The sequence below is a fragment of the Pelobates fuscus genome, chromosome 9, assembly GCF_036172605.1.
Source record: "Pelobates fuscus isolate aPelFus1 chromosome 9, aPelFus1.pri, whole genome shotgun sequence".
NCBI classification, from domain to species: Eukaryota; Metazoa; Chordata; class Amphibia; order Anura; family Pelobatidae; genus Pelobates; species Pelobates fuscus.
In genome coordinates, this window is record NC_086325.1 from 26,152,429 (window position 1) to 26,175,593 (window position 23,165).

General features: G+C 41.8%; 1 protein-coding gene across 1 annotated transcript; it reads right to left on the reverse strand.

Moving 5' to 3' along the window:
• Positions 1-1,207: 1,207 nt before the first annotated feature.
• Positions 1,208-23,052, reverse strand: LOC134573528 (zinc finger protein 614-like). Its single transcript, XM_063433304.1, has 7 exons — positions 22,980-23,052; positions 21,229-21,331; positions 17,684-17,722; positions 17,364-17,511; positions 10,461-10,577; positions 4,281-4,328; positions 1,208-2,483 (listed from the first exon to the last, which is right to left on the reverse strand). The coding sequence occupies exons 2-7, from the start codon at positions 21,307-21,309 to the stop codon at positions 1,675-1,677; spliced, it is 1,242 nt and encodes a 413-aa protein (XP_063289374.1). The 5' UTR covers positions 21,310-21,331; positions 22,980-23,052; the 3' UTR covers positions 1,208-1,674.
• Positions 23,053-23,165: the final 113 nt, after the last annotated feature.

Genomic DNA, 23,165 nt, shown 5'->3' on the forward strand with positions numbered 1-23,165 from the left:
TTTTTCCGTCCCATGAGGCTTGGTGAGTTCCCACGGTTGTGCAGGGATCGGTGAGGGTTACTTTGGATCAGATTTCCCCGTTCTTTGCTCGGAGTTTCAAATTATAGCGTCCGCTCACTTCGGCAGTTAGGTTCCGCCCTCCCATGCTATATTTGTTACATGCTAAAACCTGTATATAGTTTTTGCATAAAATAAATACATCCAGAATAAAAGACTTCCTTATCAAAAAGGTATACACACAGCTCAGTCAGAGACAGTATTGAATGTTCTGAACTACAAAACAGCGTGCATTAGAAAGTGAAAACACCCAGAGAGACATATAATAAGGATATCCTTACCGGTTTATAGTTTCAACCTGCAGCCAGGTTGTGAATTAAAAACACCTCAGTGGTGTTGAGGCTGAGACTGTGTGCATTGCTTTGATAAGGAAGTCTTTCTGGCACAAGGGGACAGACTTACGGTGCAGCATTCTGCAAAACATTGTTTTTTGTGCAAAAACTAAGGATTTGAGCATGAAAACAAATACAATATATTGAGGTCAAAATCTATTACATGCATTAAAATTGTATTTGGTGCCCAATGTGTCTCTTCAAGGAATTTGTGATTGAAATTTGCTATAAACTTGTAGTTTTCATCCATGGTACAAATGTGTCATGTGCTGTAGGATTTTTCTGAATTTCTTGCATTTTGGTTAATGTGGCTATCTTTTTAGCCCATTAATGCCAAGACCATCATGAGGTCACATGATTTGGCTAACCCACTGTCCGCAAGGGTCTATTTTAAGCTCAAATTATTACAGTGTCACTTCTAAAGAATCAGCTCCATCCTTTTGGTGCATAGATGTTGTCTCATTACTCGGACAATGTGAAACACTGCCATGTCTGTCTGAGAACGGACAGCCACTAGAGCATGGGTAGTCAACCTTTGGCACTCGAGATGTGCATTACATCTCCCCTGATGCTTTGCCAGCATTATGGCTATAAGAGCACCATGCATTTCATAGAGAAACCATTGTATTCCATGCTTCTCTGAGAAGTTTTGCAATGGTGATGACAGCTATTCTTGCACATGCACCATAGTCTATGCTGCTTCTCCTTGAGATGCATCTAATTGGATCAGATCTCATTAACCTGGATGATCGGGGCTACACAGAAAGTATGTTTATAGACATATTTATTTTAACAAAGGGAGGTCCTAGATATAAATAAAAAAATTCAACCATGCTAGTTTTTATTTTACATATTAAATGTTACAGAGAAGACAGTGTTGGAAACTTAGCCTGCTGATAAAGTCGGTTTCAAAATTCTCAACTTCCCATTTTCAATTGACAAGAGAAAAAGTATCTTCCTATACAATACCTTTACTTATCCGTGTGTGATGGAGCCTTAGCAGCCACGTTTGTTTTTCCCTACTTGGCTATTTCAAACCCGTAAGGACACAACTTCTGGAATAAAAGGGAATCGTGACAGAATATTACCATCATGTGTCCTTAAGGGGTTAAACCCAAGTATTTAATCTTCTTCTTGGGGATTGCAGCTATTATTCGTTCAATCCCTTCAATCAACTGCTCAACTACAACTCTTTTCAAGCGTAACTCTCCCTCTCGGGGGGTGGATTGTAACAATCCCTCTCACCCAAGTTGCGTGCCGGACTGTACGTAAAACGCCTGGCCTATTAGCTTTCTATATATGTAGTTTCTTGCACGTGAACACTCTGGTGGCTAACAAGATTAGATTTCCTACTAAAGCATCTTCCACAGTCCAAACAAACGTGAGACTTTTCCTTATTGTGAGTTTTCTGATGCTGGTTGTAGGCAGACTTGTAAGCAAAGTACTTTCCGCATGTAGCACACTTATACGGCTTCTCTCCGGTGTGCGACCTCAGGTGCTGAACGAGATTGTATTTTAGAGCGAATGGTTTCCCGCATTCGCTGCATATGTGATCCTTTTCGCCTGTATGGATTTTGTGGTGTTTTACAAGGCTGCTTTTGTGAGCAAAATACTTTCCACACACTGCGCACTGATGAATCTTGCTGTCTGTGTGCTGTCTCTGATGAACAACAAAGCTACACTTATATGTGTATTTACCGCAGTCAGCATTTCTGTGCAGATTTTCATCAATTTGTGATGGTTGAGTAGTTTCGTAGGTAGATTTGCTGCTATAATCGTAGTCTAAGCAGTTTACCTTTACATGCCGGTGACAACACAATGCATCATGGTTGCCGTTCAAAATTATCTGGTTAACGCAGTTCAGGTTTTGTTCACTTTGAAACGAGAGACTTGTGGATGTAAGATTGCTTGCTTCTAGAGAAGGAAATTCCCTAGACACGTCTTCATCACAATCTTGTCTTTGAAAGTTGTGAGCTACACTCGTATGGTCTTCGATCATTCTGCTTGACAAATCTGGTACAGTATAGACTTCTGCATCTGAGAGATATTCTGATTGGTGGGATTCCTCTAATGTGTTCCTGATCATAGGTCTATCTGAGAGGGAATGGAAAAAATATTACATTTTAAATAGACGTTTTCTTCTCAAAAGTTCCTAGCCAAGTTTAAAGGAACACTATAGGCATGCAGACTATTTCATCTTAATGAAGTGGTCAGGGTGCAGTGCCCCTACCATTTTAGTTTTTTGGAACTGCAACATTTACATTTCTGAGTTAAATCTAACTCTAGTTGCATTTGGCCAGACATGCATACCTCATTCCATTGCTTCACTATGAGAAGCAATGGATTGGAGGAGATCTTGGTTGACGTTTCTTTTGATGCTGACATCACCAGAGGCAGAGCTGCAAGCGAGGTGAGTAATCATTCTTTAACTTAAATTTTTAAAATCCAAAGGGAATGGATAGTAGAGAACCTATACCGATCAGCCACAACATTAAAACCACCTGCCTAATATTGTAAGTCATCTCCACAAGATCTCTGAACGTGTTCTTTGGTATCTGCCAACAATGCAACACCTTGACCTCTTTGTCATGTTCCTCAAACCATTCATGTGGCAGGGTGTATTGTCCTACTGAAAGAGGCCACTTCGATCAGGGAACACTTTTGGGTGTATGGCATCTTCAGCAATCTCTAGGTAGATGGTGCGTGTCAACGTAACATCCACATGAATGTCAGAACCCAGCAGAACATTGCCCAGAGCATAACACTGCCTCATCCTCTGGGGAATGCCCTGCCTCTTTTCCCCACAGTGCATCCTGCAGCTATCTCTTCTCCAGGTAAATGACGCACACGCACCCGGTCATCCACCTGATCTAAATGGAAACATGGTCAGACCACGTAACCTTTTTCCATGGTCCAGTCCCCATCGATGGACATAGGTCATCATGGACACTCTGACCTGTCTGCGGCTACGCAGTCACATATGCAGCAAACTGTAAGGCACCGTGTGTTCTGACACCTTTCTATGATAGCCAGCATTGGGTTTTTCAGTAATTTAAGCTACAGTAGCTCTTCTGTATGATCAGAACCAGATAGTCTAGCCTATGCTCTCCACATGCATCAATAAGCCTTGGGCGCCCATGACCCTGACGCTGGTTCATCAGATGTTCTTCCTTGCACCACTTTTGGTAAGTATTAACCACTGCATACTGGAAACACCCAGCAAAACTGCCGTTTTGGATATCCTCTGACCCAGTCACCTAGCCATCACTGTTTGGGCCTTGTCAAAGTCACTCTGATCTTTTCGCTTGCCCACTTATCCTGCTTCCAACTGCCTATTATTTCCCACACATTGACAGTGTACCAATATAATTAATGTTATTTACCTAACCTGTCAGTGGTTTTAATGTTGTGGTTGATCAGTGTATAATTCTGAATTAACAACGTTTTTTTCTAAAACTATAGGCTCCCTTTATAAATTACTCGCTTCCGGGTTTGCAATGGATAATGCAATGCTAACAACCATGTCATCAAATTCAGATATTTTTTTTTTTTTAATTGATTTTTTTTCTTGCAAATTAATATGATCACTAGTTTATTCACTAAACTCTGAATTGTGGAAAATTAAAACCAAAACGGAAACATTTTAGTACAAATATATATGATCTGGAAAAAGTTTTTGTGATTATCACAGCTCTGCAATTTTACTATTCAGATTTAAATTCACTACAATTCAGAGCTTAGTGAATAACCCTGTAAAAAAAAATGTAGTGAAGTTTCTGATTGCTTTTAGTAATTACTGTGTAGTTATTACATCTCAATTAGGTTTTTTTTCTTCTTTTTAATTTGAGAGGCATGTTGAAAAATAAATACCAAAAAAAGTCCGATTCTTACATTGAAAAAGATGGCTTCTATTTTCGTCTTCTTTACCACTCTTTGTATCTGCAGAAGAAAATAGAGATGCAGTTAATTTTATTTTTACTCGCACAGTCAGAGTGTATTTGCATATCAATTAGCGTTCCTCCTACTCAGTACAGTTTATCGTCACGCATAGCGCAGTGCAAGCTTGATAAGAGAGATTTCCTTAAATAGACAGGAAATATCTGGAAACGTGACAAATCGAGGTTTCCTAGGCTGTACACAAGGTCATGGCAGTACAAAAAAAAAAATCATTAATAATGTGATATGTAAAACACAAAGACTGTAGAGGAACATGATTATTTAATGTTAAAGGGACACTGTAGGCACCCAGACCACTTCTGCTCATTGGAGTGGTCTGGGTGCCAACTCCCACTACCCTTAACCCTGCAAGTGTAATTATTGCAGTTTTTCATAAACTGCAATATTTACATTGCAGGGTTAACTCCACCTCTAGTGGCTGTCTATTAGACAGCCACTAGAGGTCACTTCCTGGGTTCTAGCACAGGTTTCCTGTGCTAGAGCGTCGCTGGACGTCCTCACGCTGTGTGAGGACCTCCAGCGTCGCTCAAAACCCCATAGGAAAGCATTGAAATGATTTTTCAATGCTTTCCTATGGGGAGACGTAATGCGCATGCGCGGAATTTCCGCGCATGCGCATTAGGTCTCCTCGGCCGATGAGCGAGATCAGTCTCGCCCACCGGCCGACGTAAATCACTAGGAGGAGCGTCGCGGAGGCGGAGACAGCGGCGAGGGACATCGCCGCTGTCCCAGGTAAGTCACTGAAGGGGTTTTCACCCCTTCAGTAACCGGGGATTGGTGGGTGGGAGGGAGAGGGACCCTCCAGTGCCAGAAAAACGGATCGTTTTTCTGGCACTGGAGTTTCCCTTTAAATTAATCTTCATTAAAAGGATGATAGACAATTTAATTAACTTAGCTGCTTGCCAGTTCTACACGGATTTTAAATATCTTGTAAAAAATAATCTGCCCCTGTTTTTTTGATGCTCAGCTTTCCCTTTTAACCCCTTTGGTATGATTTAAATTGTCTCAACCCCAGTCCTTGGAATTATAGTAGAATTAGATTATTCTAACGGACACGTAGTTGAAACTATACATTCCTCTCCTGATCCAATGGGTAGATATGTTCTTCTAGTGGTTAAAATAGATTGTACAATTTTTACCTTGGTAAATATCTATGCCCCAAATCGCAATCCGGAAATATTACTTGATCAAATTATGGAAACATTAGATGAGACAGCTAGTGGTAACATATTAATAAGAGAAGATTTCAATAGTGTTATAGATCCAAGAAAAGATAGAAGCCACAAACAAACAGGAAACTCCAATTTATTAAATAGTTATCCATATAATTTAGCAGATTTTATAGCAAAAATTTTTCTTTACGACTGTTGGAGGATATTTAATCCGAGAGAGAGGGATTACACTTTTTTTTCTCATGTCCACCAGACATATTCACGTATTGACATGTTTTTTTGTAAAAGCAGGTTTCCTTGATTTAATTGTTAAAGCAAATATTGGTTCTATAATGTTATAGGATCGTGCCCCTATCTTTTTGAAAATTAAATCTAAAGATAGTTATAGACCTAGGACAAGGTGGAGACTTAATGAAAGTTTATTGAAAGTCGATCATATTAGGGAATCTATCACAATGGAAATCGAGAACTTTCTAAAAATTAACAACAATGGAGAAGTCTCGGCTCCTATGGTGTGGTGTACTCTGAAAAGTTTTATTAGAGGTCTATTAATTAAATATGGTTCTGAACTCAAAAGAAAGAAGGGAGATACTCTTCAAGAATTAAGAATTAAATTGGCTGAGAAAGAATATTTAAATAAAAAAATCAACAACTAAAGAACTCATTGAAGAAATAAATAAATTGAAATTATCTATCAAAGATAAAATATATGAATTGGTAAATAAGAACCTTACTTTCCTTAAACAAAGATGGTATCACAATAGTAACAAAATAAATAGAGACCTTTCAAATAAACTTAAAAATTATAATAAAGATAAATCTATAAAAAAAATAATTTCAGGAGATTCCCACCTAATTTCACCATATGATATTGCTACGGCATTTGTGGATTACTATAGTTCTTTGTATAATTTGGATAAAGTAAAAGCTACTGATTTAGAAATAGACAGCTTTTTAAGTAGTCTTAAGCTCCCTAGAATAAAAACTTCAAATTTAGAAAAACTTAATGCTCCATTTCTATTAGCGGAAATTATTGAGGCAATAAATAACTTAAAGGACCACCACTATAGTGCCAGGAAAACATACTCGTTTTCCTGGCACTATAGTGCCCTGAGGGTGCCCCCACCCTCAGGGACCCCCTCCCGCCGGGCTCTGGTGTGAGGAAGGGGTTAAACTTACCTCTTTCTCCAGCGCCGGGCGGGGAGCTCTTCTCCTCTGATCCTCCTCCTCTCCTCCCATTCGGCTGAATGCACACGTGCGGCAAGAGCTGCGTTGCATTATCAATGCTTTCCTATGGACGCTTGCGTGCTCTCACTGTGATTTTCACAGTGAGAATCACGCAAGCGCCTCTAGCGGCTGTCAGTGAGACAGCCACTAGAGGATTTGAGGGCTGGATTAACCCATTTATAAACATAGCAGTTTCTCTGAAACTGCTATGTTTATAAAAAAAAATGGGTTAACCCTAGCTGGACCTGGCACCCAGACCACTTCATTAAGCTGAAGTGGTCTGGGTGCCTAGAGTGGTCCTTTAAAACCTAATAAAGCGCCTGGCCCGGATGGGTTTCCGGAAATATTCTATAAAACTTTCCTTAATTCTATTTCTTCTATTTTGTTAGAAATGTTTACAAAAGTATCCATAGACTCTCCCTTCCCGAAAGAGATGATGATAGCATCAATTATACCTATTCCAAAGCCCGACAAGGACCCTACTCTAATGACAAATTATAGACCGATCTCGTTGATTAATACGGATATAAAAATCTTCTCTAGTATACTGTCTAATCGACTTAAAGATACTATAAATGAATTGATTGGAGTGGACCAGTCGGGTTTTGTAAAGGGAAGAAGTACTACTGATAATACTCGTAGGATTTTTAACTTAATACATAGAATAAATGAAAATAGATTGGGTTCGGTGGTTATGTCCCTCGATGCCGAAAAGGCCTTTGACAGGGTTAATTGGAGATTCCTTGACTCTGTCATGGGTCAATTCGGCATGGTGGGCCAATTTAGGAGTAAGACTATGACACTAAACAAGAACTCCTCAGCAAAAATTAGTAATCCTTTTTTTGACTCAGATATCTTCGAAATTAATAATGGTACTAGGCAAGGCTGTCCTCTGGCCCCCCTATTTTATATATTGTCAATTGAACCTCTGGCTGCATTGATTAGGCAAAACATTAATATAAAAGGAGTAGAAATGCGAGATAGAGATGTGAAAATAACTTTGTTTGCAGATGATATTATCCTCACTTTAGTTGACCCACAGGTATCAATTGCATATCTGTTGGGAGATATAGCCACATATAGTTATTTTTCTACTTATAAAATTAATATGAAAAAATCTCAAATTCTATCTTTTATGTTAAGTGATGCTGAAAAAGACATAATATCTAAACAGTTTCACTTAGTTTAGTAAAGATTTCTCTTGACACTACTAGTGCGATACAATCGAATTATGATAACTTATTTAGAAATTTACAACATGAAATTATAAAATGGAAACGATTAGAACCCTCCTGGATTGGAAGTACAAATATGGTTAAAGCATTCTTGATACCGAAACTTTTATATCTTTTCAGGGCAATTCCATTTAGAATTAAGATAGAAACGCTTAACCGGTTTCAAAGTTTATTTTCCAACTACATATGGGCTAATAAACCACCTAGGATCGCATTTGAAGTACTGCATAGAAGCTACTCGAAAGGGGGTATAGCCTTCCCGGATGTATCTAGGATTCATGAAGCCTGTAAAGCATCCCAGCTATTATTGTGGATGAATTTGGATCAAAATATTTCACCATGGTTCAGGATAGAACAAGAAAACAGTCCCAGGCATAAACTGCCCATTCTTGTGTGGATAGGCCTATTAAACTCAGTTGCACTGGAGAAAAATCTTTTTTCTAATAATATTTTAAATGATTTGGTCATAACTTCAAAAATACTTATGAAGAAACTAAACTTGAAGGATAGAATATTCTATGATACCCCATTAGAAGTACTACGATATATATTGACAGATTTAGATATTAAACCCTGGTTCCAATTAGGGATAAGTAAGATTTCAGACCTATGTGAAGGACATAAATTGACTACATTCAATCAATTACAATTAAAGTATAACATACCTACTAGCGATATATTTAAATATCTAAGATTAAAGAACTTCTTAATGTCTAAACTAATATGCAAAGAACATTATATAACCTTCCAAATTGCTAATAGTAAAAAAAAAAAAAAGGAGTATTGCTAGATTTTCTAGATTATTCGATTTAATGGATCAGGATCTTCAAATCCCTTCTTTTAATAAATTGGAAATTGATATTGGTAAAGCTTTACACTTTATAGAATGGACTAGAGCTACTCAATTAGTAAAACAATCTATTCATAATGTATCATTAATAGAAACCCACATCTATTAAATTAATTTATAGATGGTATCTAGTCCCAGTTAGACTTCATAAGATCGATCCTACCCATATTAAAATATGTTGGAGATGTGGATTAGAAGATGGGACTATATAATCATATTTGGTGGGAATGTTCTAGACTAAACAATCTAAAATTACAGATGTTTGATTTGGTAAAATCTATATATTATGACATAAATGAAATCAGTCCACAAATGTTTCTATTTAATATCGGTCTTCCTACACAGGATAGCAATCTAAGAAGACTCTTGACTCATATATTCTTTGCAGTTAAAATTAATATCGCTAGATGTTGGAAATCCCTTACACCTCCTGATTGGATAGAAATTATGGCTCAAATTGAATTTCAACATAAAATGGAGACAAGTTATTTTTTTAATTCGCTTCCTAGGAAAATGGAAAAAAAATGGTCTCCCTGGACTTCCATATACTCTAGTATTAATTAACTATATCTCTGGATTGTTCTTTTCTCTCTTCAAAAATCGGCCAGAATTTGTGTTATGTAAATATGTTTATATATTTTTTTTTTTTTTATGTTTATATGTAAATCAAATATTTGAACTTTCCTATATAATTATATGATATGTATTAACTTGATTGGATATTTTGTATGTATATATATATATATATATATATATATATATATATATATATATATATATATATATATATATATATATATATGATATCTATACCTGTTGATGCATTTATTGAATTATTTGGATTGATGATGTTATATGGGATAGGCAATTGTGTTTTTTATGTACTTGTAAAATTTCTGTAAAATTTCTATTGAATAAATAAGATAAATATAAATAAAGAAATAAATAAATAAATAAAGAATGTTCTCGCAGATGGATGAAGTACATATTCTTCCAAGCATAAAGCTAAATACAGCTTGTAATTTGAATGCCCACACCCATCAGAAGTTAAAGTATATTTAGACTACATTTCCCATCATCCATCCTCTTTTGTAACTGAGAGGCAGATGCTAATAGCTCAACAGAAAAAACAAAACCAAATACATGATGGGAATACAAGTGAAATTAACAATATAGAGTACACAGAATAAAAAACTATAGGCCAAGTCCATTAGCCCACCAGGTCGAGATGTGAAATCACAATGGACCCTGGTATTTCCTCTTAATTTATTTTCTACATTCAGTATGGCTATAATATTAAAAAGACATTTACTACTATAAAATGTGTTTGAGATAATTAGAATGGGGTCGTTTGTTTTCTTTGTGATAACGACTGCAAGTTATCTAGTGTATCCAACCATCCACATGAAGTTGAGTATTTACTGAAATGGAGATTGTGGAGATATAGGATGTTTTAAAAGTTACAACAAAATAGCAAAGTTGTGGCTTTTTCAGAAGTTATTTTACCCGTTATTTGCAATTGTTATCTTGTCAATTCTTCCCAAATCACTTTTTAGTGAAACAAAAAAATTAAAAATAAAAAAGCAAATGGCACTTTACAGTCGGTGATTTGCTTACTGTATTTACCAACCTGAAATAATGTCTGATAAGATCTGAATCTCTGGAACATCTTTTTCACTTCTTACTTCTTCTTTTGACAAGTTAAGGGAGTTTAATTCTGGATCTGCATTACAGGAACCTGCAATTCCTATGAAGACAAACTATTCACAGATATATTACTGAAAACCATCATCATCTGTTAGGAACGCACATATCATATAAATGTCAATTTGGAATAAGACATCTCAATGCCATACAGTTCACTTATTAGCATTATTGCTGTAATTTAAATTGTAAAGCCTGCAAAAATGGCAATTTTATTAAAGACACGGAGGCTCCTATTATGCATATCTCTTTCTTTATTTCCTCAGCAGCAAAGATAGAGGAATATAAATATTATCAAAAAATGAAAGAAAAAACTGTACAGGCATAACAGGTAGCCAATCACATAACAGAGGAAGTAGCTATACAAGTCCTGTGTCTCCCACAATCCCCCTCTTTCTTTGCTGCTTCCTCAGACAGCTAAGTATTTTACTTGAGCTCTCCTACTCATTGCATTTTGTTTTGTGATGTTTACTTGTGATTCATGTTTCTGATTATACTTATGATTATTATTATTGTTGTTTTTATTCATTGTTAATATTTTCTGGTACCTACATCGTTGGTGTATTTGGGGGTTTCCCCTGGGACTTTGCCCGCCGCCGCGGGCTGTTTTCCCCTCCTACCGTCCCTGTTTGCCGCTTCTCGGCGCTATCTCAGCCGCGTGGTCCTTCTCTGTGACCGCGGCTGAGTGTGCTCGTTTCCCCTCTCGCGGGCTGCCCGCGCGGGTAGGTGCACGCGCCCCTTCCCCCGCCGGGAGCCGGTCCGCGAGCGCACTCTGACACGTGCGGCGGCCATTTTGGGCGGTCATTCGCATCTCCCTGTTCTGCCGTGCGGTCGGTCCCTTTTCTCCGGGTCCCCCTGCTACACCAATGATCAGGTTTAGCTTATTTCTGTTCTACTGGGTTAATCAACCCATTTCTAGTGTTTTCATTTTTTGCTTCTATTGGTGCCCCTTTTTTTTTTTATTTCTATTGTGCCTCATTATGCAAGATAGTAAGGATGGGCCTACTGACCCCTCTGGGGATTTCCCAATAGATAATCCTGAGGGTGCTATGGCCTCTCAGGAACTCCAGGCCTTATTAGAAGCTACTATGGCTTCCTCCCTTCAAAAGGCTATTGCCTCCGCTATGGGAGCTGTCTCATCCTCCTTTACCCAGTCACTGCACTCTGTGTTTTTGCCTTCCATGGCTGCCCCTAACCCCCTGGGTGTGGGGTCCCCTTCCCCTGCCCATACTGTGCCGGGTGCCCGTAAGGCGAAGGCAAAGTCTCGACATATCGGCTCCCACTCCTCGATGCAGGCTTTGCCTGCCATGATTGACACGCCTCTGGCGGTCGCAGATAGCGCGCACCCCACGCGCACAAGAGCCCCTGGCCGGGCTAAAAAGGCTAGATTGTGGAAACGGGCTAGAGCCCTGGATGATGGGTCGGATACCGACCGGAGTGTGGAAGATGATTCCGATATTATGGAATATGACTCCTATGTGGAGGACGAGTCAGGCGAGGATCAACCCCTTACGGGTGTAACCCCTTCTGGGTCCTCTGCCGCCCCCCGAGGAAAAGTGCCAGACCCCGCTGGGGATAATAATAAAGGGCTTTTAGACCCACAGGGTAACCCCCTGTTTGACCCGGACGACCTGCGTCACCCGCGGTCTGCTGAATGGGTCCCTCCGGACCATATCGCCCAGTATGTGGCTAAGAGAATATGCACGCCTCTGTCCAAGGAAGGCCGCAATAAATTGCGTGCCGAATGCCCACGACCTTCCCTCCCTGGCGCTGCCTGTAAGACCCCAGACGTTGACCCTCAAATTGCCCAATTTCTAAATAAGTCTGGGTGGAAGCCTAAAAAGGGTCTTGATCACTCCCTGAAAGGGTGCCAAGATAAAATTCTAGATACGCTGGGCCCCCTGTCTAAGCTGTACGAGCTTCTTGAGGCCGCTCGTAATGGTGACTCAGTTCTGGATGTAGATGTGGCCATCGGGTGGGTCCAGCAAGCTATCTGCCTTGTGGGGAATGCCAACACGGCTATGTCCTCCGAGAGACGCAAGGCTATTCTTTTGAAAATAGACCCTAAGCTGGCTGCTATGACCGTAGCGGAGCCTGACTCAGCCGATGAGGGGATGTTGTTCGGCACATCCTTTGTGAAGGACATGGGGTCCTATGTTAAAACCTTTACGGCTATCGACAAGGCGCAGGCAAATATGAAGCGCGTCTTCGCGCCCAAGGTTTTCGGTGGGGCCGGGCGTAGCAGGAACCGTCCACCCGGCCGTGGCTTCCGAGGCTCATTCCGTGCCACCAGAGGTTCCTTTTTCCCCTCTCGAGGGTTCCAGGATCCGAAAACGCCTCCCTTCTTCCCGGCTAGAGGGAGATCCTGGGGCTCCAGATACCTCCGTGGTGGGTCTTCGGGCCGACGCCCTTATGGTGAGTACCCCTTCTTCCCTTCTCGATCAGGTTCGGGTGGCGGGGAGGCTGGCCTTATTCTCCCCAAAGTGGGCAGTTATAACCTCAGATGCTTGGGTTCTGCAATGCGTAAAGGGTTACCAACTAGATTTTGTCTCCCTGCCTGTTCAAACGTATACCCCCAGGGAATTGTCTCTCCCACAGGAGCAGGACGCGATGATCTCCGCGGAAGTCGCGGAGATGTTCTCGAAGGGCGCCATCGAGGAATTGCCGTTTGCCACTCCAGGCTTTACGAGCAATCTCTTCCTTGTACCCAAGAAAGGGGGCGGTGTCCGCCCAGTGATAAATCTTCGCCCTCTCAACGCCTTCCTGCGCTACCAGCATTTCCAGATGGAAGGCATTCATTGTCTCAGAGACCTTCTGAGACAGTCGGATTGGATGGCCAAATTGGACCTGAAGGATGCGTACTTCACGGTTCCAATAGCAGTAGAGTCCAGGGACTACTTGCACTTCACCTGGCACGGACGGCGTTGGCGTTTTACATGCCTTCCGTTCGGTCTCTCCTCGGCCCCTTGGTGTTTCACCAAGGTAATGAAGCCGGTGGTGTCGTTCCTCCGTACCCGAGGGGTTCGACTGATTATTTACCTGGACGACATCCTAATCATGTCCCAATCGTTGAAACGCCTGAGGTTGCATTTAGACTGGACGGTCAACCTCTTACAGAACCTAGGTTTTCTGGTCAACTGGGACAAGTCGGTCCTGAAACCCGCCCAGTCTATGGAGTTTTTGGGGTTCCAGGTGGATTCCGTACGGCAGTTCCTGTACTTGCCGGAGTCCAAGATAAAGGCCATCCAGAAGGAGCTTCGTCGAGCTCTTCGTGCTTCGGACTTGTCGGTCCGGCAGCTGGCAAGGATCATCGGTCTGCTGGCCTCCTCCATTCAGGCGATATTCCCAGGCCCTTTGCATTACCGGGCTCTCCAGCGGCTCAAGGGGTCACACCTACGTTCGGGTCGATCGTACGAATCCCGAATTTGTCTGGACGAGGAATCCAGAGACGAGCTGGTATGGTGGTTGGCACACATGGAAGCCTGGAACGGACGGGCGATTTTCGGTTCCGTTCCGGACGTGATCATAGAATCAGATGCCAGCTTGCACGGCTGGGGGGCTCGTTGTGGCGACATTTCCACGGGGGGCAGATGGTCCGACGCAGAGAAGTCGTTACACATCAACTGCCTAGAACTTCTGGCGGGAGCCTTTGCGATTCGCAGCCTTACCCCTGGAAGGGCGAACTGTTGTGTTCTCCTCAAGTTGGACAACGTATCGGCGGTCCGATACATAAATCACCTGGGAGGCACCAAGTCCAAGATGTTGGCTCTACTGGCGAAAGACTTTTGGCAATTCTGCCTTCTCAACAACGTCTCGGTGACGGCGGAACATATTCCGGGTCTGGACAATTCCGGTGCGGATTGGAACTCCAGGCATTTAAGAGACTCGGGAGACTGGCGATTGCACGCCTCGGTCTTCCAAGGCCTAACCAGGCTGTGGGGACGGTTCGAGATGGACCTGTTCGCCTCTCGACTGAACACTCAGTTGCCGAAGTTCTACAGTTGGAGACCGGACCCGGCGGCTGTGGCGACGGATGCCTTTCTTCACGAATGGCCTCCGGGCCACCTGTATGCCTTTCCTCCATTCAACATGATCGCTCGTACGATCTCGAAGCTGGTCCGTCACGACTGTTGTCTAGCTCTGATCACCCCTCTGTGGAGATCCCGTCCGTGGTTCCCTCGTTTGATGGAGTTGTCCATAGACTTCCCTCGTCTGTTGCCGAACTTCCAGAACCTCCTTCTGGATCCGGATGGGAACTCGCACGAATTGGTGCTCCAGCACCAGTTGCCCCTAGTAGCATGGTTCCTTTCAGGGGACGCTGGCTTGTCCCTGACGTTCCACAGTCAACTCTCTTGCTCCTCGATAACGCCTGGGCTCCGGGCACGCGATCAGCTTACCGAGCTGCATGGAAGTCTTGGTCTGATTGGTGCGTGGAACGGGCAGTGGATCCCGTATCTGCCCCTCTCCATTTGATCCTGGGGTTTCTCACAGCCCTGTTCGACTCAGGCAAGGCGTACAGGACTATCAATGTTTTTCGCTCGGCCATATCTGCCGGTCACGGAGGTTTGGAAGGTTTACCCGTCGGCAAACATCCTTTTGTATGCCGTCTTCTCAAGGGTATTCGCTTCGTCCGTCCACCTAGGTCGCGGTTTTCGGCATTTTGGGACGTCAACGTTATGTTGCGGTTTCTGTCGGAGTGGTACCCTAACCAGGACTTGACTCTTAAACAACTATCCTCCAAGATGGTTATGCTGTTTTGCCTGGTCTCTTGTAAGAGAGTCTCCGATGTTAGGGCTCTTGATTGGGGTGCCTTTGTGTTTACTCCTGAAGGCGTTACTTTCAACATATCTAGGAGAACTAAGTCGGCGTCCAAATCCTTCGTATATCCTAGATTCTCGTTATGTCCGGCACTCTGTCCGGTGGATTGTTTGAAGGCCTATCTAGAGGCTACGCGACCGTTGCGTTCATCTGACCGCCATCCCCTATTCATTTCGTTTAAGGCTCCTCATCGCCCAGTGTCGACACCGACGCTAGCGCGTTGGATTCGTTGGCTTTTATCCCTTGCGGGTATAGACACGTCTGTCTTTACGCCTCATTCTGTACGAGGTGCTATGGCCTCGAAGGCATCCACAGTTGGTTGCCGTCTGGAAGACATCATGCGCGCAGCGGACTGGTCCCGAGAATCGACCTTCAGAGACTTCTATTTCAGACCAATTGAACACGTCGCATCTCAAGTGATAGCACAGCTTTGAACTTGCATAATAGGAGCCTCCGTGTCTTTAATAAAATACCCAGATTTTACTAGTAACATGACGTAAAGTCATGATTTTATTAAAGACACGGAGGCGAGTATTATTCCCTCCCACCCTCCCGGTGTGGATTTGGGATTAGAGATGCTTCGATGCTATACAGGTACGTTGTCAATTAGGTCTGTATTGAGATCATGTTTTTGTATCGTGTACTTTTATCATGCTTAGATGATTTGACAGTTTTATATTGGTTTCTAATCTTATATATTTTCTCTATTTCAGAATCCTGTTTCATGTAGAATTCCTCACGGTTATGTTTGGTAAGTCTACAGTTTTGAGTTTGGAAATTACCATATTTCTCTATCTTTTTTAGCTTGAAGTTATCGTTTTGTTTCCCGTTTCCTGTTTGGATCAAGTGGGACATCGTTTATCTTACCTGGTCTTCGGTTTCGCAAGAAAGAGGGGGATTGTGGGAGACACAGGACTTATATAGCTACTTCCTCTGTTATGTGATTGGCTACCTGTTATGCCTGTACAGTTTTTTCTTTCATTTTTTGCTAATATTTATATTCCTCTATCTTTGCTGCTGAGGAAATAAAGAAAGAGATATGCATAATACTCGCCTCCGTGTCTTTAATAAAATCATGACTTTACGTCATGTTACTAGTAAAATCTTGGAATTATATTGTAATTGGCAAAACCAATCTCAAGATCATGTGATTCATCAAAATGACTAAAAATAAGGTTTTAAGCTTATAACTATTTATAACGTTGAGGGCATTACCAGCATAATACAGTGAAGATATTTTTGGATTGTAATTGTGTTGAGGCACACATGCAATACTGGCCAAAGTTTATAAAAGGTTATCAAAGCAAAACAAGTACGGTATTGAGACCAAGGCTTTATAAACATTTGATCAAGATTACATTGCAAAATACGACTAACGATACCACAACCCCCAAAGAGACTTAAACGGCTGATAGCCAAGTTGAAGGCCGTGGAAAAATGGCAGATAACTACAACTTTAGCATCTTAACAGGAATACTGAAGTAAGACATGAGGCAGCTAAAAAGACATGACCATGGACGGAGTGTTTTGGAACACCAAGCTGAAGCAAGACAGCAAAAACCAGGTGGAATCAAGAGCTTGGTTTTTGGAGGAGTTTAATATCTGAGCAAGACCCCATGGATTACTCGGAGTATTATTATAGGTCATCGGCTGAGAAAAGGTCGCATTATAAGTATTATGTACATTCTTGAAATAGCCAGTAGGTTCTTGCTTTAAGGATGAATGCATTCTAGCTTTAGAATGTTCTAATGGTATAATGACATTCATCACGTTACTACTTACATTTACCTTATTCACATCAACTGCTGACAAGTAAAGACCTCTTACAATTAGATAACTGATCACCATTTCTTATCCCAGCTATTAACCAAATAAAGCTTTTGGTCACCTACCATGTCAAGAGAACAACGCCATAACCTGGACAGTCTTGCTGAGAAGCTGGAGATATGGTATCAGTTTCTATCACCTATCTAGACTAACTAGCTTTTGTTCCCATCTCCCATAATATCACCTGGGCTCTGGGGTGAAGGTATTGCCGGGTAACCCAATGACTGGTGGTTGTCCATCATCACGTCCACATAAAGATCCTTGTGTTCTTCTATGTAATCCCATTCCTCCATGGAGAAATAGACAGAGACGTCCCCACATTTTATAGGCACCTAAAACAGAGTTCAGTTCAGTGTCCCATGACAGGTCTCATTTATACGATGCACTCACAGAGAAGAAAAGGTCACATTATAGAAGACATGGACTCAATCACTAAACTATCCTGATAAAAACGACATTGTATTCTGCAGTGGATATAAAGTTACAGTGTCCAGCATGGCTCACCTCTCTCTGGGGGGATTTTTTCTTCACAATGACATATTCCTGCACAATGAGAGGAAAATATAGGTCAGACCTCAGAACAATGAACATATGGGTCATTCGGCTATATCACTCTATGGCAAGGATGTGATCTGCTTGTTACAATGTTAACTGGTGTCCACTCGTTTCATACAATGTGAAGTTGTTAAAATAATTTAAAAGTAATGCTGAGATTTTATTGGCTATTTTGTGGTCAATAAAAAGAAGATTGGATGTTTGTGTGAGAGCCCATCTATCTGATGTATAGGGAGCTTGGCAGTTTTTAAAGTTTTTAACTTGTTTTTGTCTTTTTCCACCAGGATTTCAGTAAGGCTTTTGACACTGTTGCACATAGAAGGCTTATCAATAAATTGCAATCTTTAAGTTTGGATTCCAATATTGTTGAATGGGTAAGGCAGTGGCTGAGTGACAGGCAACAGAGGGTTGTAGTCAATGGAGTATATTCGAAGCTTGGGCTTGTCACCAGTGGGGTACCTCAGGGATCTGTACTTGGACCCATTCTCTTTAATATTTTTTATTAGTGATATTGCAGAAGGTCTTGATGGTAAGGTATGTCTTTTTGCTGATGATACTAAGATGTGTAACAGGGTTGATGTTCCAGGAGGGATAAGCCAAATGGCTAATGATTTAGGTAAACTAGAAAAATGGTCAGAGTTGTGGCAACTGACATTTAATGTGGATAAGTGCAAGATAATGCATCTTGGACATAAAAACCCAAGGACAGAGTACAGAATATTTGATAGAGTCCTAACCTCAACATCTAAGGAAAGGGATTTAGGGGTGATTATTTCTGATGACTTAAAGGTAGGCAGACAATGTAATAGAGCAGCAGGAAATGCTAGCAGAATGCTTGGTTGTATAGGGAGAGGTATTAGCAGTAGAAAAAGGGAAGTGCTCATGCCATTGTACAGAACACTGGTGAGACCTCACTTGGAGTACTGTACACAGTACTGGAGACCATATCTTCTGAAGGATATTGATACCTTAGAGAGAGTTCAAAGAAGGGCTACTAAACTGGTTCATGGATTGCAGGATAAAACTTACCAGGAAAGGTTAAAGGATCTTAACATGTATAGCTTGGTGGAAAGACGAGACAGGGGGGATATGATAGAAACATTTAAATACATAAAGGGAATCAACACAGTAAAGGAGGAGACTATATTTAAAAGAAGAAAAACGACCACAACAAGAGGACATAGTCTTAAATTAGAGGGACAAAGGTTTAAAAATAATATCAGGAAGTATTACTTTACTGAGAGGGTAGTGGATGCATGGAATAGCCTTCCAGCTGAAGTGGTAGAGGTTAACACAGTAAAGGAGTTTAAGCATGCGTGGGATAGGCATAAGGCTATCCTAACTATAAGATAAGGCCTGGGACTAATGAAAGTATTCAGAAAACTGGGCAGACTAGATGGGCCGAATGGTTCTTATCTGCCGTCAGATTCTATGTTTCTATGTTTCTATGAAGCATGTTTTAAGTTTGAGATAGAAGTGGCCAATACAATTTAGTGTCATTGTTGGAAACCAATAACTAGCTGGTAACAGCTGGCATTACATATTCTAATGGTGTAGAATACAAAAAAGGTTCAGGCACTCCTAGGTTCAGAGCAGTCAATTTTATTGGAACACACAGCAACGTTTCGACCTTTATGGTCTTTGTCAAGCGTTGCTGTGTGTTCCAATAAAATTGCCTGCTCTGAACCTAGGAGTGCCTGTACATTTTTTGTATTCTACACCATTGCCATTGGAACCTGGTGCTTGGTTCTGGTTTAGTTAAGCACCCTGGCTCAGATTGATGGGATGGGAGTGCAGTTCCTTATGTATGTTGTAAAGGATTACATATTCTATGATGATTTTGTGCACTGGAATCAGCCAACACCCACTAACATTATCGATTAGCGAGTAATGGGTGTTTAGTAAAAGTTACAGACATCACTGGTAGCAAGCCCAAAGTCTGTAGTACTCTTTGAACAAGCCTATCAACGTCTTGATCACTAACTTGGACATATGAACTACACAATGTCCCTTCATTCCAAGCGTCAGCACACAGACCCCATGGCTGCTATTGGATCTCACTTCTGCCAACCTCCAGGCTCAGCATTAGAGAGTGATGAAGATTAAAGCTTTGACCTGGGTGTTTCTAAGGTACAACACCGATCCACACACCTAAATATATCTCACTAAACACGATTTCAGTCTAACTATAACACAGTCACCAGCACCGTCCTGGAGGTCTACTGATTACTGCTGCTAACATTTCTGACCATGGGCGTAGGAACCCAAAAAAATCTTGGGGGGAAAGCATTTTTACTCACCGGGTATATTCTTATTCCGTAAACTAGGAGTTGTTTATCCCATTGTACAGCGCTACGGAATATGCAGTCGCTATATAAATGATTAAATAATAACATTAAAGGGTCACTACAGGGAAGGGGTTTTACTTACCCGGATACAGCTCCGGGATCCTCCTGATTAGAACCACCCCTACCGTTCCCATGAATATTAGAACCACCGCTACCCCTTCCATGCACAAAAGAAGCCCACCTACCCTTTCCACGCATATTAACCCCCTACCCCTTCCATGCATATTAGTACCCCCCTATCCCCTTCCATGCATATTAGTACCCCCTAACCCCTTCCATGCATATTAGAACCCACCCTACCCCTTCCATTCATATTAGTACTCCCCTAACCCCTTCCAATAATTTTTCTACCTCCCCCCTCCTCCCATCCATATTAGTTGCCCCCCTAAACCCTTCCAATTATTTTTCTACCTACCCCTCTCCCCCTATCCTTATTATTCTTCTACCTACCCCTCTCCCCCTATCCTTATTAGTAGCCCCCCTAACCCTTTCCAATTATTTTTCTGCCATGTTAACTAACTCCAGTCCTGTATGGTCCGCGGGTACAGGGAGCTTTTGATTCCTGTACCCGGCCGGACTAACAGGAAGTGCACACTCAGTGTTCACTTCCTGTTAGTCCGGCCGGGTACAGGAGACAGATGCTCCCTGTACCCGCGGACCATACAGGGCTCGGCCACGCTACAGTGAGGGAGTGACAGGAGGGAGCGCTGAGTGTTTCCCTCCTGTCAGCCCCTCTACTCTGGCTGCGCCCGGGCGGTGCACCCTCATGGACGCACCAGCCCGGGCAAAGCTGCAGCCTCCTGAGGCTCTCTACAGAGCGCTCGGGCGGCTGCAGCATGATGGGGGCCGGCGGAGCTGGGGGGGATTTCCCAATAACCTGTCCCCCCGCATGATTTGCTGGGGGGGATGCTTCCTCATCCCCCCCGGTTCCTACGCCCATGTTTCTGACATCTAAGGGGTGGTAAAATAAGGGATTAATAATACTAGGTCTTAGCTTTATTTATGGATTTTTAATGAAATATTTAATACGATGTATATATCTGTTATATATTCAGATTCACTCATCAACTCATAGCTCTCGGGCCACACGTGTGCCCAGATTAGAGTGTGGTGAAATGCAGCCCAGTGAGTGCAGCCAGGTCTCACCTCCCCAGTTAGCATATAGATAATCTCCAAAGTGTGATTCAGGAATCTCTCAATCGTGTCTTGCTTCTTCTTATTCATCATAGCAACAGCTTGATTTGTAAACCTAGGAAATCAAGACATACAATCGTTTCAGGTCAAGATGTGGAGAATAATACAGATTAATTTATTAGCGGCCTATTATCAACCTATTCCTCTGGTTATATACTGGGCCCATTTGTACCCTTATCTTATATGTATCTGTGTGCCAATAGCAATCAGGGATTCCCATCTCTTTTTTAAGCCAATAGACCCACTGCTATTTGTTCTCCACTCACTTGGGAGAAACCTTTGAAATCATTGGCAATCAGCACTAGCATGTATTAGAGCCCGGCACTCATGCCTACATTGGAAGCTAAGCCAATAGGTGGATATCTCTATTGCTAGGAAGTGGTAGGGTAGGTGGTTTGTTTGTTTGTTTAAGTAATTAGAAGGACTTATCCTCAAGGGCAACAATGATGTCAACACAATTCGGCAGAACAAACCTTTTGCAAAAGGTGAGATGTGGTTGCTGTATACAAATAAGTGACGGTTTCCCTTTCAAAATATTGTCTGAGAGCGCTCAGGTAAGTTGTCAAACTGTACTAAATGGTTGACTACGTACAGTGGCATTGTGCCTCATCACTCCTGGCACCATAAGTACTACAACAGGCTTGGTGGTTTTTGAGTTTGGAGTGTACCATTCATGTTTAACCCCTTAAGGACACATGACATGTCATGACTCCCTTTTATTCCAGAAGTTTGGTCCTTAAGGGGTTAAAAAGGTCACTGATATAGAATACATGATCTAGGACCGCAAGAACTATAATGTACTCCTACGTTATACAATAAAATATATCAGGTTAAAGCAACACTGTAACTGTGTGGGGACTTTGCCGAATTCACAAAGACCCATATGTTGACATCACTGCTAGGGGTCTGGTGACCGAGGGGGGAGGTAAAGGTGAGATTTACGTACCTGAACTTATCCCTCGTATGGGCCCTCATCTTCCTCCCTCATATCCTCTACAGCTCCTGGCACTTCAGCATCAGGAGCCATTGTCACTGCTGTACTCTGGCGCATGCACAAGCGTACAGCATTGAGGTCTTTGGAGGACAGAGCCAATTGGTGACGGCTATCAGGATTGACTCTGTATCAGTGCCCAGAGTAAAAAAAAAGACAGACGGAGGAAATATACAGAGAAGAAACTAGTACCTACTTTGCTTCAGAATATCTTTTGACTGGGTTATTATTTCAGTGAAATTCCAACACAGTCAAAATGAGTATTTCATAGAGATTCTATATTTATGAAATACTAATTTTTCAGGGGGCGATGACAGTGCCCCTTTAAAAGAGGTCAAGTTGAAGCCCTGGCTGCAAGTTGGTAGCAAAATTACTAACACATGCCAATAAAACAAAGGGTTCAAAATGTGTTCTCTCTATTTACAAACAATCAATTACCATGAAGCCAAAATAAGCTGCATGGAGATATCACAGAGCAGTGGGGCAAGTAGATTTCTTATCTTATCTATGCATTATGAACCTTTATTTACAAGACATTCACACTGAAAGCACTGATTAGATGATGGACTTCACATGACTGATATAAAAATGATATACATTATAATCAAACATTTATTGTAAGCACACATTTAAGTCTTTATAAACACTAGGCACTGCTGTGGGCACTAAGACATTGTATAGTGAATATACAGAGTAGGATGTAAGGTCCTACCTGGGCAAATGTTCACCATTTGCAGGGAGACAGCAATAACTGAGCAATATTTGGGTTCTGCTGCAATTGTAGAGCGAAGTCAGTCTGTACCAAGGAATTCTGGGAGGTGTAGTTAATTTACTCTAAGGTGTCACGTTTTCTAAGCAAGATAAGACTACAAATCCCAGAAGTCTTTTCGGAGTGCAA